Genomic DNA, 16,137 nt, shown 5'->3' with positions numbered 1-16,137 from the left:
ATAGAACCTAATTTTCAAAGGATTATTCTCTGACTCAGATCATTTGATCTAGGATAGCTTATTTTTCCTTCTAGGAAAATTCGTCTTTTTATTTTACAGTTGAAATCTTTGTTTTGTCATTAAGAAAAATTATGATCTTGTCAAAACTAAGAAAAAGAATGATTGCTAGAAGGATAGGGCTATTCCTTAAAGAGGCAATTGTACTTTAAAATTTTTTTCTAATATGAAAGTAGCAAAAACTGCCTCTAAAAACTTTGGAAAATACAAAAGAGAAATAAAATCTTATAGTCCTGCCATGTAGAGATAATACTACTAAAAATTGATATATTTGCTACTTTATTTCTAGCAACATTTTTATTTATATTATTTTATCCAACCATAATTGTAGTAGATATTTTTATAGGAACCAGTCTTTTTTTCTTAATAGTATTTTTGTAATGTTCTTTTTTCCTCAAAGAGACGAAAAGTAGAATTCTTTTGCTCCGCTTATTTCAGAGATGTCTATTTCCTCCTGTATAAAGCTAGACAATTTACTTTTATCACAAATATAGTCATATAGTCAGTAAATATGAGATGCAATTATAACCTCTTTTACTGGTTTTGAATGAAACTTCATTTATTTTGTTTTTTTCTTAAAATATTTCATAACAAAGGGATAGCTTATCTTTAGATTACAGGTTCAGATAGTGTTCTGCATTACTGATCAGTCACCATGTGACTTTTTGCCTCAAACACTGCAACAAAAGTGGGCTAAACCTTCCGTCTTAGGCTCAATCTAATTTTCTAGCATTTTTTTAAGATGAAATATTAATTTTGGACTCCCTATGTATGATGCAAAATTTTTTTCTTTTTCAATTTTCCTGAAAAGGAGACAAAATGTGATTGATCTTCCTAATTACCCTTTTAACTGTTAGCCTTCTGCTGGCATCACAGAGTCACAGAGCTAAGGAATTATAACAGTTTATTGATTAATTCCTTATGGCCATAATTAAGTAATTCTGTTTGCTGTACTTTTTAAGCATTGTAAAAATAGCAATGCCATGATTTTCTTCAGTAGCAATGATTCCATTGTTTACAATCAATATTAGAGAATTCATTGTTTACATTTAATGTAAAATCCCTATGCCATTGTGTTCTTCTCTGCTCTCCGCCTTTGTGATGAATGTGTATCCCTCCACTGGCATCATGCTCAGCTCACTGCTGTTCCCACCATAGGTGTCCCTTGCCCCAAGCAGCCATCCCTCATCTCCAAGCCCTAATTCTGTCTCTTTGCTCAGTAGTTCCACAGCCCCTTTACTTGCCCTTAGGTTGGTGCTGTTGTGCTGTTAAGATCAGGCAGTGTGTATTACTTACTCACCACCAAATCATCATCTGGCATTATGACTGGCACAACATAGTTTAAAAATTCCTGTTGTTCACTTTTGGTCTATGTATCAAACCCTTACAGAAGAATGGGCATCTTGGTATCAAAGCCCTGTGGCCTTGTCTATTTCTTGGAAACCAGATTCCTACTGCTTTCCAATTGAATTAAAAGCTTTTCAATGCAGAAGTCATGTTTTTGGTCTCTTCGGCATCTTATCCCAATCATACTAGAAAGTCACCAGATGCTTGCTTATTCATGCTAAGGTTATCAGAGAGAAGGTGTGAGCTGCTATACCCAGATGAACTCCCTGAAAACACAAGAGAGAATGGCCTCAAATCTCTGGAAATGAAGTTCTTCCTATTAGTTTATTTTTAAATTTACTCTTACAGAAAAATTTTCTCCTCTCAATTCTGTCTGTCTTTTAGCTGCTTGGTAATGGCATGCTAAGAAGTTGTAACTTTATTCTTTCATTCATTTAACAATAGTAAGTGGCTATGGATACCTGGGACTGGAAATAAAAGACTTAACTCTTCAGCTTTAGTTAGCTTAGCCTGGTGGTTCCCAAGCTGTGTGCCGGGGCGCCTCAGGGCACCACAATGAGCTCAGAGGGCTACCATGAGATATTTTTAAATTTCAAAGAAAACACTGTAATACTTGACATCCATTAGGCACCACCCAAACTACTAGCTTGAGGTGGTGCACAGTTTAAACATTAGGCTGCACCACATTCCTTTTGATGACACCATAGTTTTGGGAAGTTTGATTTTCTGTAGTTGCTGTGATAAAAAATGAACACTACAAAAAATTAGTGTTGGCTAGGAGATGCGGGTATTATTGTCCAGTCTGATACCAAGGTTTGAAATGTATACAGTGGCCACAGATCACAAATAGTTATTTAAGAAAAAAACAAGGTGTAATTTTTTTCTTTTAATTTGTATGCATTATATTTCAAATGGTTATTAATTTGTTAGGACATAAATACATTTAATTAAATTGCTTGGACTTGACTACTGTTAGGTATTTCTTTTGGCCTAGGGGCACTGTGACAAAATCGTTTAGATGTTAAAGATGCCATGAGCCCAGAAAGTCTAGGAATCTCTGGTCTAGTGGGAGGGACAAACAAGGAAATGATCAGCAAATTTAACTTATATCAGGAAATAGTGGTTGCACAGAAGAGAGGGTTCTTAGCCTGGCAGGCTCACTGAAGTCTTTACAGAAGAGGCTGTGCCTAAACTGTGTTTTCAGCACAAAAAAAGAGAAATCGGGGTCATCAGATGAAAAAGCATACACAGAGCTTCGTAGTAAGGAGCTTGGTACGTTTGGGGGGCAGTACAGGTAAATCTGTAGAGTCAGACATGTAGTGTGAGGGAAGAGCATCAGAAGGCCACGGCAGAGGAGAGGAAGGGAGGTTTGGAAGGTCTTGGGAATTATGGAAGTTCTTGTGTGTTAGTTGGAGATTTTTTCTGGGAGGTAGGAAGGTTCCACTCAGTTGTGTGAAGCAGGGGTGTGATATGATCAGATTTGTGTTTTAGAAAAAAATCACCATGTTGGTAAGTGGAGAATGGTTTGAAAAGGGGCAGGAGAAATACAGGAATCTCAAAGAGTGGGCTGTTGTAATTATACCCTTGAGAAGTGGCAAAATTTGTATTTGACAAATTCAGTGAAGCAAAGACCAGGACTTGCAGGAGGGGCTTGTGGAATAAGACCCGGAGTCCTCAGGCCTGGTGCCCTTACCTGCCTGCTCTTCGCCTAGGTCTTGGGAAAATCGCCCAACGCACCCAAGCCTTAGCTTCCTTGGCTGTACAACAGGATAATTAATGGAATAAATATATACAAAGTACTTAATCCCAGTGTCTGGTACACAATAACATTAACTATTATTACTTTACTTTCCTGACTCTGCTAAGTGACTACTTAATAGGTTAATAAGTGACATCAATAATTTTATCCTTGGACATAAATGTTACTCATTTTCCTCTGAAAGAAGTAATCTTTGTCTCTGGTTATTTTTAATGGACAAAAACTTGGATTTTTAAATGTAAATTCAAATTGAATTAATGATAGGTTAAAATATTTCCCCTTAACTTCTTAGGCTTTATGACAATCTATCATGTAAGGGAAAGAAAGAAAACCTGTCTTTTTGAGGAATTTCTCTTTTTTTTTCTATCTTTTTGAAAGATGTATTTTCAGTTTTCTGATCTTAACTATAAAGATGCAGCTTTTAATATTTAAGTAAGAGATGAATGAAGTGGATTTGCAAGTCAACACAATATGTTGAGGCTGTGAGGTTTCTCTCCTCACCTCCTTTCTGTGGTGCAATATTTCTTTTCCATATGTGGTCTGCCTTTGAAGGAAGTAAGATAGAAATTTAAAAGAGTAGCATACTGACTAGCTACTGGTTGAAATGATATAAATCAGAAATGAGGTCCCTTTGGGTAGAGGCTAGTCCAGGAAGACTTTACAGGGGAGGGAGGGTAATTAAATCTTCATTGAAGTCTGAATGAAATGACATTGATTAAAAGCAATGGAAGTATATCTGAGGTAGGCAGAAGAGCATAGGAGGCCAGCTTAAATAGAACAGATGGTTCATACTGGAAATTTTGGAACTGTGTGGCATGGAATATATTTGAGGCAAACATTTAATGGAAGGCTCTGAATATGAGCTGTTTAAATATTGTGCACATTTTTACATATTAGGAAGATATGTTCTTTCAACAGAATGTTAAAGTTTGAGTCAAATAACAAAGGGAATATAGGACTCCTTAAGCGTTTTGATTATTTCATTGTTTGAGAGAAATATTTATTTACATGGATATGTGACAGTGCATTTAGCATTTATTAAAACTTTTTATTGAATTATAATATCCATACAGAAAGGACACACAGATCATAAATGTACAGGTTGGACAATTTCTAAAACCAAAGGATCCCATGTAATCAAAACCCAGATCACGAGGCGTCATTATGAGCACTCCACGAGCCCCCATGTTCCCTTCCGTTCACCACCTCTCCTCCCAGCTCGGTAACCACTCTCCTGAGTTCTAACAGCACAGAGTATTTTTGTATGGTTTTGTACTTTATAAAATAGAATCATTTTATTGCCCTGTAGCCTTTCATTGCATGAATGTGCTGCAGTGTCATCCATTCTGCCGTTGAGTGAATGCTGCTGTGAACCTCTCGTCCATGTCTTTCGGTGAACGCACATCTGCGTTTCTTGTGGGCATATATGTAGAAGTCGGGTTGCTGGGTCCTGTGGTACTGTGCATATGTTCAACCTGAACAGATACTACCCAGCATCTTAGAGTGTATCAATCCGCTGTCCCACCACCAGTGTATGAGGGTTCTATTGCTCCACAACCTTGCCAGTATTTGGCACTTTCCAGTTGTCATTGCTGCTGTAACTACAAATAAAAATACATGGTGGTGGAGCGGGGGCGGAAGATGGCGGCGTGAGTAGAGCAGCGGAAATCTCCTCCCAAAACAACATATATCTATGAAAATATAACAAAGACAACCCTTCCTAGAATAAAGACCAGAGGACACAGGACAATATCCAGACCACATCCACACCTGAGAGAACCCAGCGCCTCGCGAAGGGGGTAAGATACAAGCCCCGGCCCCGCGAGAGCCGAGTGCCCCTCCCCCCAGCTCCCGGCGGGAGAAGAGCAGGCAGAGCGGGAGGGAGACGGAGCCCAGGGCTGCCGAACACCCAGCCCCAGCCATCCGGGCCAGAGTGCAGGGCCCTCGATACTGGGAAAACAGGGCAGCAAGAACAGTGAGCAGGCACTGGAGGCTGGGGGACAGAGGACATAAGAAAAGCGCGCGACCATTTTTTTTTTTTTTTTTTGCTTTTTTGCTGCTTTGTTTTGGCGAGCGCTTTTTGGAAGTCTTAAAGGGACAGGGACCCCAGTATTAGGGAAACAGGGCAGAAAGACCGGTGAGCAGAGGCCTGAGGCTGGCACCGGAGAATAAAGAAAAACGAACGACCACCTTTTTTTTTTTAATTAAAAATTTTTTTTTTTTTTTTAATTAAAAAAATTTTTTTTTCTTGTTTTTTTTTGTGGTCGTTGTTTTGTTTTGGCGGGTGCTTTTTGGAAGTCTTAAAGGGGCAGGGCAGGCCACTTAATCCAGAGGTAGGGAATCCGGGATCTCTGGGCACCCTAACCCCTGGGCTGCAGGGAGCAGGGAGGCCCCTTACGGAGATAAATAGCCTCCCAGCAGCTCCTGCTCCAACGCGACTCCACCATTTTGGAGCAGCTGCCCGAGCCAGGCCACGCCCACAGCAACAGCGGAGATTAACTCCATAGCAGCCGGGCAGGAAGCAGAAGCCCTGTCTGCGCGCAGCTGCACAGCACAAGCCACTAGAGGCCGCTGGTCTCCCAGGAGAGGAGGGCCACAAACCAACAAGAAAGGAAGTCCTTCCAGCCGTCACTCGTCCCAGTTCTGCAGACTATTCCTATCACCATGAAAAGGCAAAGCTACAGGCAGACAAAGATCACAGAGACAACACCAGAGAAGGAGACAGACATAACCAGTCTTCCTGACAAAGAATTCAAAATAAGAATCATAAACATGCTGACAGAGATGCAGAGAAATACGCAAGAAAAATGGGATGAAGTCCGGAAAGAGATCACAGATGCCAGAAAGGAGATCGCAGAAATGAAACAAACTCTGGAAGGGTTTATAAGCAGAATGGATAGAATGCAAGAGGCCATTGATGGAATTGAAATCAGAGAACAGGAACGCATGGAAGCTGACATAGAGAGAGACAAAAGGATCTCCAGGAATGAAACAATATTAAGAGAACTGTGTGACCAATCTAAAAGGAGCAATATCCGTATTATAGGGGTCCCAGAAGAAGAAGAGAGAGGCAAAGAGATGGAAAGTATCTTAGAAGAAATAATTGCTGAAAACTTCCCCACACTGGGGGAGGAAGTAATCAAACAGACCACGGAAATACACAGAACCCCCAACAGAAAGGATCCAAGAAGGGCAACACCAAGACACATAATAATTAAAATGGCAAAGATCAAGGACAAGGAAAGAGTGTTAAAGGCAGCTAGAGAGAAAAAGGTCACCTATAAAGGGAAACCTATCAGGCTAACGTCAGATTTCTCAACAGAAACCCTACAGGCCAGAAGAGAATGGCATGATATATTTAATACAATGAAACAGAAGGGCCTTGAACCAAGGATACTGTATCCAGCACGACTATCATTCAAATATGACGGTGGGATTAAACAATTCCCAGACAAACAAAAGCTGAGGGAATTTGCTTTCCACAAACCACCTCTACAGAACATCTTACAGGGACTGCTCTAGATGGGAGCACTCCTAGAAGGAGCACAGCACAAAACACCCAACATATGAAGAATCGAGGAGGAGGAACAAGAAGGGAGAGAAGAAAAGAATCTCCAGACAGTGTATATAACAGCTCAATAAGCGAGCTAAGTTAGGCAGTAAGATACTAAAGAGGCTAACCTTGAACCTTTGGTAACCACGAATTTAAAGCCTGCAATGGCAATAAGTACATATCTTTCAATAGTCACCCTAAATGTTAATGGGTTGAATGCACCAATCAAAAGACACAGAGTAACAGAATGGATAAAAAAGCAAGACCCATCTATATGCTGCTTACAAGAAACTCACCTCAAACCCAAAGACATGTACAGACTAAAAGTCAAGGGATGGAAAAACATATTTCAAGCAAACAACAGTGAGAAGAAAGCAGGGGTTGCAGTACTAATATCAGACAAAATAGACTTCAAAACAAAGAAAGTAACAAGAGATAAAGAAGGACACTACATAATGATAAAGGGCTCAGTCAAACAAGAGGATATAACCATTCTAAATATATATGCACCCAACACAGGAGCACCAGCATATGTGAAACAAATACTAACAGAACTAAAGGGGGATATAGACTGCAATGCATTCATTCTAGGAGACTTCAACACACCACTCACCCCAAAGGATAGATCCACTGGGCAGAAAATAAGTAAGGACACGGAAGCACTGAACAACACAGTAGAGCAGATGGACCTAATAGACATCTATAGAACTCTACATCCAAAAGCAGCGGGATATACATTCTTCTCAAGTGCACATGGAACATTCTCCAGAATAGACCACATACTAGGCCACAAAAAGAGCCTCAGTAAATTCCAAAAGATTGAAATCCTACCAACCAACTTTTCAGACCACAAAGGCATAAAACTAGAAATAAACTGTACAAAGAAAGCAAAGAGGCTCACGAACACATGGAGGCTTAACAACACGCTCCTAAATAATCAATGGATCAATGACCAAATCAAAATGGAGATCCAGCAATATATGGAAACAAATGACAACAACAACACTAAGCCCCAACTTCTGTGGGACACAGCAAAAGCAGTCTTAAGAGGAAAGTATATAGCAATCCAAGCATATTTAAAAAAGGAAGAGCAATCCCAAATGAATGGTCTAATGTCACAATTATCGAAATTGGAAAAAGAAGAACAGATGAGGCCTAAGGTCAGCAGAAGGAGGGACATAATAAAGATCAGAGAAGAAATAAATAAAATTGAGAAGAATAAAACAAGAGCAAAAATCAATGAAACCAAGAGCTGGTTCTTCGAGAAAATAAACAAAATAGATAAGCCTCTAGCCAGACTTATTAAGAAGAAAAGAGAGTCAACACAAATCAACAGTATCAGAAACGAGAAAGGAAAAATCACGACAGACCCCACGGAAATGCAAAGAATTATTGGAGAATACTATGAAAACCTATATGCTAACAAGCTGGGAAACCTAGGAGAAATGGACAACTTCCTAGAAAAATATAACCTTCCAAGATTGACCCAGGAAGAAACAGAAAATCTAAACAGACCAATTACCAGCAACGAAATTGAAGAGGTAATCAAAAAACTACCAAAGAACAAAACCCCCGGGCCAGATGGATTTACCTCGGAATTTTATCAGACATACAGGGAAGACATAATACCCATTCTCCTTAAAGTTTTCCAAAAAATAGAGGAGGAGGGGATACTCCCAAACTCATTCTATGAAGCTAACATCACCCTAATACCAAAACCAGGCAAAGACCCCACCAAAAAAGAAAACTACAGACCAATATCCCTGATGAACGTAGATGCAAAAATACTCAACAAAATATTAGCAAACCGAATTCAAAAATACATCAAAAGGATCATACACCATGACCAAGTGGGATTCATTCCAGGGATGCAAGGATGGTACAACATTCGAAAGTCCATCAACATCATCCACCACATCAACAAAAAGAAAGACAAAAACCACATGATCATCTCCATAGATGCTGAAAAAGCATTTGACAAAGTTCAACATCCATTCATGTTAAAAACTCTCAGCAAAATGGGAATAGAGGGCAAGTACCTCAACATAATAAAGGCCATCTATGATAAACCCACAGCCAACATTATATTGAACAGCGAGAAGCTGAAAGCATTTCCTCTGAGATCGGGAACTAGACAGGGATGCCCACTCTCTCCACTGTTATTTAACATAGTACTGGAGGTCCTAGCCACGGCAATCAGACAAAATAAAGAAATACAAGGAATCCAGATTGGTAAAGAAGAAGTTAAACTGTCACTATTTGCAGATGACATGATACTGTACATAAAAAACCCTAAAGACTCCACCCCAAAACTACTAGAACTGATATCGGAATACAGCAAAGTTGCAGGATACAAAATCAACACACAGAAATCTGTGGCTTTCCTATATACTAACAATGAACCAACAGAGAGAGAAATCAGGAAAACAACTCCATTCACAATTGCATCCAAAAAAATAAAATACCTAGGAATAAACCTAACCAAAGAAGTGAAAGACTTATACTCTGAAAACTACAAGTCACTCTTAAGAGAAATTAAAGGGGACACTAACAGATGGAAACTCATCCCATGCTCGTGGCTAGGAAGAATTAATATCGTTAAAATGGCCATCCTGCCCAAAGCAATATACAGATTTGATGCAATCCCTATGAAACTACCAGCAACATTCTTCAATGAACTGGAACAAGTAATTCAAAAATTCATATGGAAACACCAAAGACCCCGAATAGCCAAAGCAATCCTGAGAAAGAAGAATAAAGTAGGGGGGATCTCACTCCCCAACTTCAAGCTCTACTATAAAGCCATAATAATCAAGACAATTTGGTACTGGCACAAGAGCAGAGCCACAGACCAATGGAACAGACTAGAGAATCCAGACATTAACCCAGACATATATGGTCAATTAATATTTGATAAAGGAGCCATGGACATACAATGGCGAAATGACAGTCTCTTCAACAGGTGGTGCTGGCAAAACTGGACAGCTACATGTAGGAGAATGAAACTGGACCATTGTCTAACCCCATATACAAAAGTAAACTCCAAATGGATCAAAGACCTGAATGTAAGCCATGAAACCATTAAACTCCTGGAAGAAAACATAGGCGAAAACCTCTTAGACATAAACATGAGTGACCTCTTCTTGAACATATCTCCCCGGGCAAGGAAAACAACAGCAAAAATGAGTAAGTGGGACTATATTAAGCTGAAAAGCTTCTGTACAGCAAAAGACACCATCAATAGAACAAGAAGGATCCCTACAGTATGGGAGAATATATTTGAAAATGACACATCCGATAAAGGCTTGACGTCCAGAATATATAAGGAGCTCTCACGCCTCAACAAACAAAAAACAAATAACCCAATTAAAAAATGGGCAGAGGAACTGAACAGACAGTTCTCCAAAAAAGAAATACAGATGGCCAACAGACACATGAAAAGATGCTCCACATCGCTAATTATCAGAGAAATGCAAATTAAAACTACAATGAGGTATCACCTCACACCAGTAAGGATGGCTGCCATCCAAAAGACAAACAACAACAAATGTTGGCGAGGCTGTGGAGAAAGGGGAACCCTCCTACACTGCTGGTGGGAATGTAAGTTAGTTCAACCATTGTGGAAAGCAGTATGGAGGTACATCAAAATGCTCAAAACAGACTTACCATTTGACCCAGGAATTGCACTCCTAGGAATTTACCCTAAGAATGCAGCAATCAAGTTTGAGAAAGACAGATGCACCCCTATGTTTATTGCAGCACTATTTACAATAGCCAAGAATTGGAAGCAACCTAAATGTCCATCAATAGATGAATGGATAAAGAAGATGTGGTACATATACACAATGGAATACTACTCAGCTATAAGAAAAGGGCAAATCCAATCATTTGCAGCAACATGGATGGAGCTGGAGGGTATTATGCTCAGTGAAACAAGCCAAGCGGAGAAAGAGAAATACCAAATGATTTCACTTATCTGTGGAATATAAGAACAAAGGAAAAACTGAAGGAACAAAACAGCAGCAGAATCACAGAACTCAAGAATGGACTAACAGGTACCAAAGGGAAAGGGACTGGGGAGGATGGGTGGGTAGGGAGGGATAAGGGGGGGAGAAGTAGGGGGGTATTAAGATTAACATGCATGGGGGGGTAGGAGAAAAGGGAGGGCTGTACAACACAGAGAAGGCAAGTAGTGATTCTACAACATTTTGCTCTGCTGATGGACAGTGACTGTAAAGGGGTTTATAGGGGAGACCTGGTACAGGGGAGAGCCTAGTAAACATAATATTCGTCATGTAAGTGTAGATTAGTGATAGCAAAAAAAAAAAAGGGCAGTTCCTGTGTGGTAACCTCCAACGAGTTCTACACAAGGGTATAAAGGGCATATAAAAGTGTAGGCAAAGGGTCTGTTTGTGTTTATACAGAGGATCAAAGCCTAATTGGGCTACCCCGAAAATGAACTAAGATACGATATGAAAAAGAACTTCCAACATCTGCACCCTCTGGAAGACTCATGCCAGAAGATGATCATCAAAAAACCCCAACAAAGATCCACGCACTGCTACAGCTGTAGATGCACTCATCCCACCAGTTCCTGGACCTGCCATGGGAATGAGGAAGGAGATATCTAAGCTGGCCTGTGCATACAGTAAAACAACAAAATTGGACTGGATCTATACTGTTGGAACTCAACCAAGAATTTGGAGAAGTGCAAATTGTAGCGCTCCAAAGTCTTACAACTACAAACTATTTATTGTTAAAAGAACATATGGCATGTGAACAGTCCCCAGAAATGGGTTGTTTTAATTTGTCTGATTTCTCTCAGACTGTTCAAGTTCATTTGGACAATATCCACCATATCATAGATAAGTTTTCACAAATGCCTAAGGTGCCTAACTGGTTTCCTTGGTTTCACTGCAGATGGCTGGTAATTACAGATATGCTTTGGTTATGTAACTATACTCCTATTATGTTAATGTGTGTGTGCAATTTAAGTAGTAGCTTAAAACCTATACATGCTGAAGTTACTCTACAAGAAGATATATCAAAGAAATAATCAATCTTCCCATGTTTTCTTCCGCCTGCTACTTCTATAGCTTTTCTTCTTCCTTCCTAATTACAACCCTTAAATAGAATTCGTGCCTCATATCAAATTTACCGAGTATCATAATTCTTCCAAGTGGTAAAGATACCTCAAGACAAATGCTGGGCACAGAAGCCACAGGGCATAAATATGCAAAGAAGTAAAAAGCTAACTTTTTCAAACAATAAGGCTTCTCTCTCACTTACCAACTTCACATTTCCCTGTATGGCCCCGGAAGATGACTGGTTAGCCAGAGACGGGTAAGATTCCTCAAGGGAGGAACAACCTAAGACAGGCACAGTCGCAGGGGGGCCATCAAGTGAGAAATTGGGGATCAACAGAGGTGAGGCTTAGAACCTCACCCCCCCGTTCTGAGAGAAATCTTCTGCATACGTGGATGTTTTATTGCCCTGGTCTAGCTTGGATTAACACATAGTCTACAGGCACACACCTGATCATCTACATGTGCTCTCTTACAACACTAAACTATGTTTTCTACCTTTATCTTGTATCTACCTACCACTTCAGCATTTTATTAAAAATAATAATAATAAAGAGAGAAATGTGGTATCCACATATAAATCAAGTATAAAAACCAAATCAGTATTCATATTTGAACTGACTGTTTATAGTTCATAATGCATGAGCAAAACCGAAAGTTTCTGTGATGACTGCCCTTGTACTGTTCACTATGTAACTTATTCATTATGTAAGAATTTGTTCTACATGTAAAAACTTGTTTGTTATGCCTCAGAAGATTGGAGACTGACAAAAATTAGGCTTGGGGTGGAATAATGATTGTGCATTGAGCATTGACTCCCCTATACAGAATTTTATTGTCGTTAACAACCATTTGATCAATAAATATGAGAGATGCCCTCACAAAAAAAAAAAAAAAAAAAAAAAGGACAGACTTCCAATGGTAAAATAAATTAGTAACCGGGATGTAATGTATAGCATAAGGAATATAGTCAAGATATTGTAACAGCCTGGTAGGGTGATAGCTGGAACCTAGAATTATGTATATAAATGTTCTACCACTGTGTTGTACACTTGAAACTCATGTAATGTAATACTGTGTGTCAACTACCCTTCAATAAAAAATAATTATTATTAAAAAAAAAAAAAAAAAAAAAAAATACATGGTGGTACGGCATGTGGTTTAAGCTTGCATTTGCCTGATGGCTGATGAGGCTGGTCACCTTTTCATTTGTTTATGGCCCATTTGTGTATCTTCCTCATTAGATTTCTACTATTTTGCCCATTTGTTATTTGATTGTCTGGCTTTTTTTGTTACTGACTTATAGGGGCTCTTTATATATTCATCTATTTGATATTAAATTAAATTTTAATGGAGTTTATGGATTTTTCTAAGACTGTAAATTAAAAAATTCCAGAAACAAAAAACCTTTCACAGAAAGGAAGTATTTGTTGATTTTGTGTAAAAATGTCTCATTTTTGAAGCAGTAATAACCAAGTCGTGTAAATGCGAGCGACAATAATAGTGTAGGTTTTTTATTTTTTCAGATAGCTTGTCAAGATTCAGTTGCAGCTCATCTTACAAAAATCCTCAATTCTGATGAACACGCGGTGGTCATATCATCTGCCAAGTGAGTTATGGAGTTGAAATCATGAAATAATTATATGGTGAAAATGAAAGAAAAACTGGTTTCTACCATTTATGTCTTTTCTTTGTGATTTATTTTACAAAAAAATTTGTGAAATAGCTTACAGAATTAGATACACTAACTTTGCATTGTCTATTTTTGAAAATCACTTTAGCATCTTATTTGCAATAGAGTATATTTAGAGGGTATTTTTTGAAGCTTAACTTGAAATATTTTTGTCAAAAAAGGTGCAATAAGTGTTTAAAGTTTAACTAATCTAAGTTCCTATTTAGAGACACACTTATGATTAATTATAATGTGAGAAATACATTCACTGTAATTCATTATTTCTATAAAGAGTACTATTTAGGAGCTGTTTACATCAGGAAAAGGAAAATATTGATGAGGTTTTTCAAAATGACATTTATAAGCATGTTTAAATTACATAATTGTATTTTAATTCAAAGTTACCAGATTTTAGTTATGTTGATTCTGTACAGGAGCCAATGTTTTATCCCAAATGTTGTCTGGCTGGAATTTAGAATTTAGTTTTGAGGCATTCTATATGGATGTCATAAGAACTGGAAAGTCAGCTAGAGAAAGGGTCGAAATCCACTGAAATTTCCAATGATGAGCAAAAGTAAAAGCATACTGTAGGATTCTGGCTAGCAAGGACATACACTTTTATACAGAAAGAGGAGAAAAGGAAGAAAAAGGAAAGAAAGAGAGTGGGGAAGTGGTGGAGGAAAATATACCCAGGCTTTAGTGTATTATGTACTTAATTTGCAAAGAAGTCAAGGAAAGGCAAGATAAATCATTATAAACAAACTTGCTTGTGACAAAAGCACAAAAGTGTGGTGATCATTGCTATGGTGCCATGACCCCCAGGAATAGGAAATAACACTGAGCAATGGGAAAAGAGTTGAGTGGTTTAAGGCAAGGGAAGCACACTGGTTGCCCAGATGGGTGGACACAGACTCTCTTGGTTGGGTGGGCAGTTGTTAGCTTTTTGTTCTTGTGTGGTTTTTTAATGTACTGTATTGCATTATGGTGAAATATACAAATTTCCAGTTTGTCCAGGGCCTCATCATTCCCTATTGTCTTTCTTATCTCAGGCCAAATTCATATATCAAAGTAACTTCCTAAATTAATTCTACAAAAAAGACATTTGCCTTTGCTACCCTTGAACTATGAATCAAATGCCTCTTTATAAGACATTTTAGAGACTATGGCTAGAAAAGAGACAAAGTTGAAATGGAAACTTTTAAAGGTATAACAAGTTATGAAAGAATTGCTCTTTAACACAGTTAAGTAAATATTTTATCTGGCCTTTCATAGATTGGATGTTAGCAAAGCCTTGATATTGGCCTTTCAGTGTTTGATGTGTTTGATTACTGACTCCTATACATTTTATGTATCTTTTAATTTTTGTTTTTTTATTGAGGTAAAACTGACTAATAAAAAGATTGTCCTTTTTCAAATAAAATCTTACATAGAATCTCCATATTAAAAAATTAAAATTCTATTTTGTTGACATTAATAATTGGATTGTATTAAATTATTAGTTATTTATGAGAAAAATTAAGCAATAAGGTTATAGATGACAGAGTTTTATATTCAATATAGTTTCCAGCATCAAATGACATTTTTATGTAACGGAAGACAATTTCCATATAACCATGTAACTAAAAATCCCCAGAAATAACTGGGAACTGCATCAAATGTAGTCCCAAGATTTGCACATTAAAAAAAACAGTGAATTCTCAAGCATAAGAATTCACTAATTCTCTCTAATATCACTAATGGTTATTTGAACATATAAAAAATTATATCCTATATTTCTAAATGAAATGTAAATCAAGCATTTGTGGAATCCTTGACGTATTTCTGGAAAACAGCTTGAAAACCACTGGAGTAAGTCATGGTGTTGTCCTAAGTAAGAGTAAGTCTGAGGTCCTGGTTGAGGTCCGTCCGTCTGCTAGCTTTGTGATCTATATCTGTTTTAGCTCCCTCAAGGAACCGTTAGGAGAATTAAGTTGACTCATGAAATAAATATAGAGCTTATAAACTACAGAGTGCTGTATTAAATTATGGTATCATCACCTCATGATTTACCGAATAACATGTCAAAATTTGTCTTTGGTTTTAACCGGGTCCTTGTCTAGATTCCACCCTCAGCTTCCGCCCTGGATTCCTCTCTCGGATGGGTTCATTTTTCTTTAAGCCAATTCTTTTCCAGCCCTGGTCCCTTCTTGTCCCTCTGCTCCCAGGCCTGCCAGCTGGCCTTTCCAACCTTAGATTAAAATCCTAGAGGATTTGCCGTAAAGAGGTTCAAGAGAGAAAAGAGAGGGCAATATAAAATAGCTTTTTACCAGTAATACACTTGGTTTTAACTTAATTTTTGTTATGTACATTTTCAAACATATATAAAAGTAGAGAGACTGGTATAATGATTTCCCTCGCGCCCATCAGTCAGTGTTAGAACTTAACATTTTACCATCTACTCCCCATTTTCTTTTGCTGCAATATCTCTAAGCAGATCCCAGAAACCATTTTAGTCCATGTTCATTATATATACCTAATAATCTTTTCTAACCTAATAAATTAATAGTTATGCTCCAAGACCATCTTTATTACTCTATCCTATTCCATTTCCCCTAATTATCTTCAAAAAAATTTTTAAACACTTGATTTATTCAACTCAAACTCCAAACAAGATTTACCTACTGCA

The 16,137-nt window shown here is 38.0% G+C and overlaps 1 protein-coding gene across 1 annotated transcript in view; it reads left to right on the top strand.

The window, feature by feature from the left end:
- Positions 1-16,137, top strand: part of DGKH (diacylglycerol kinase eta) — a 200,060-nt gene that overhangs the window by 121,769 nt on the left and 62,154 nt on the right. Inside the window, exon 14 of the mRNA XM_036932386.2 lies at positions 13,327-13,409. Coding sequence (XP_036788281.2) covers positions 13,327-13,409 — 83 coding nt within the window. The remainder of the gene's footprint in view (positions 1-13,326; positions 13,410-16,137) is intronic.

Source organism: Manis pentadactyla, chromosome 17 (assembly GCF_030020395.1).
Source record: "Manis pentadactyla isolate mManPen7 chromosome 17, mManPen7.hap1, whole genome shotgun sequence".
Lineage (NCBI taxonomy): Eukaryota > Metazoa > Chordata > Mammalia > Pholidota > Manidae > Manis > Manis pentadactyla.
Note: the sequence above shows the minus strand (reverse complement) of the source record. Positions and strands in the feature narration are given on the sequence as shown.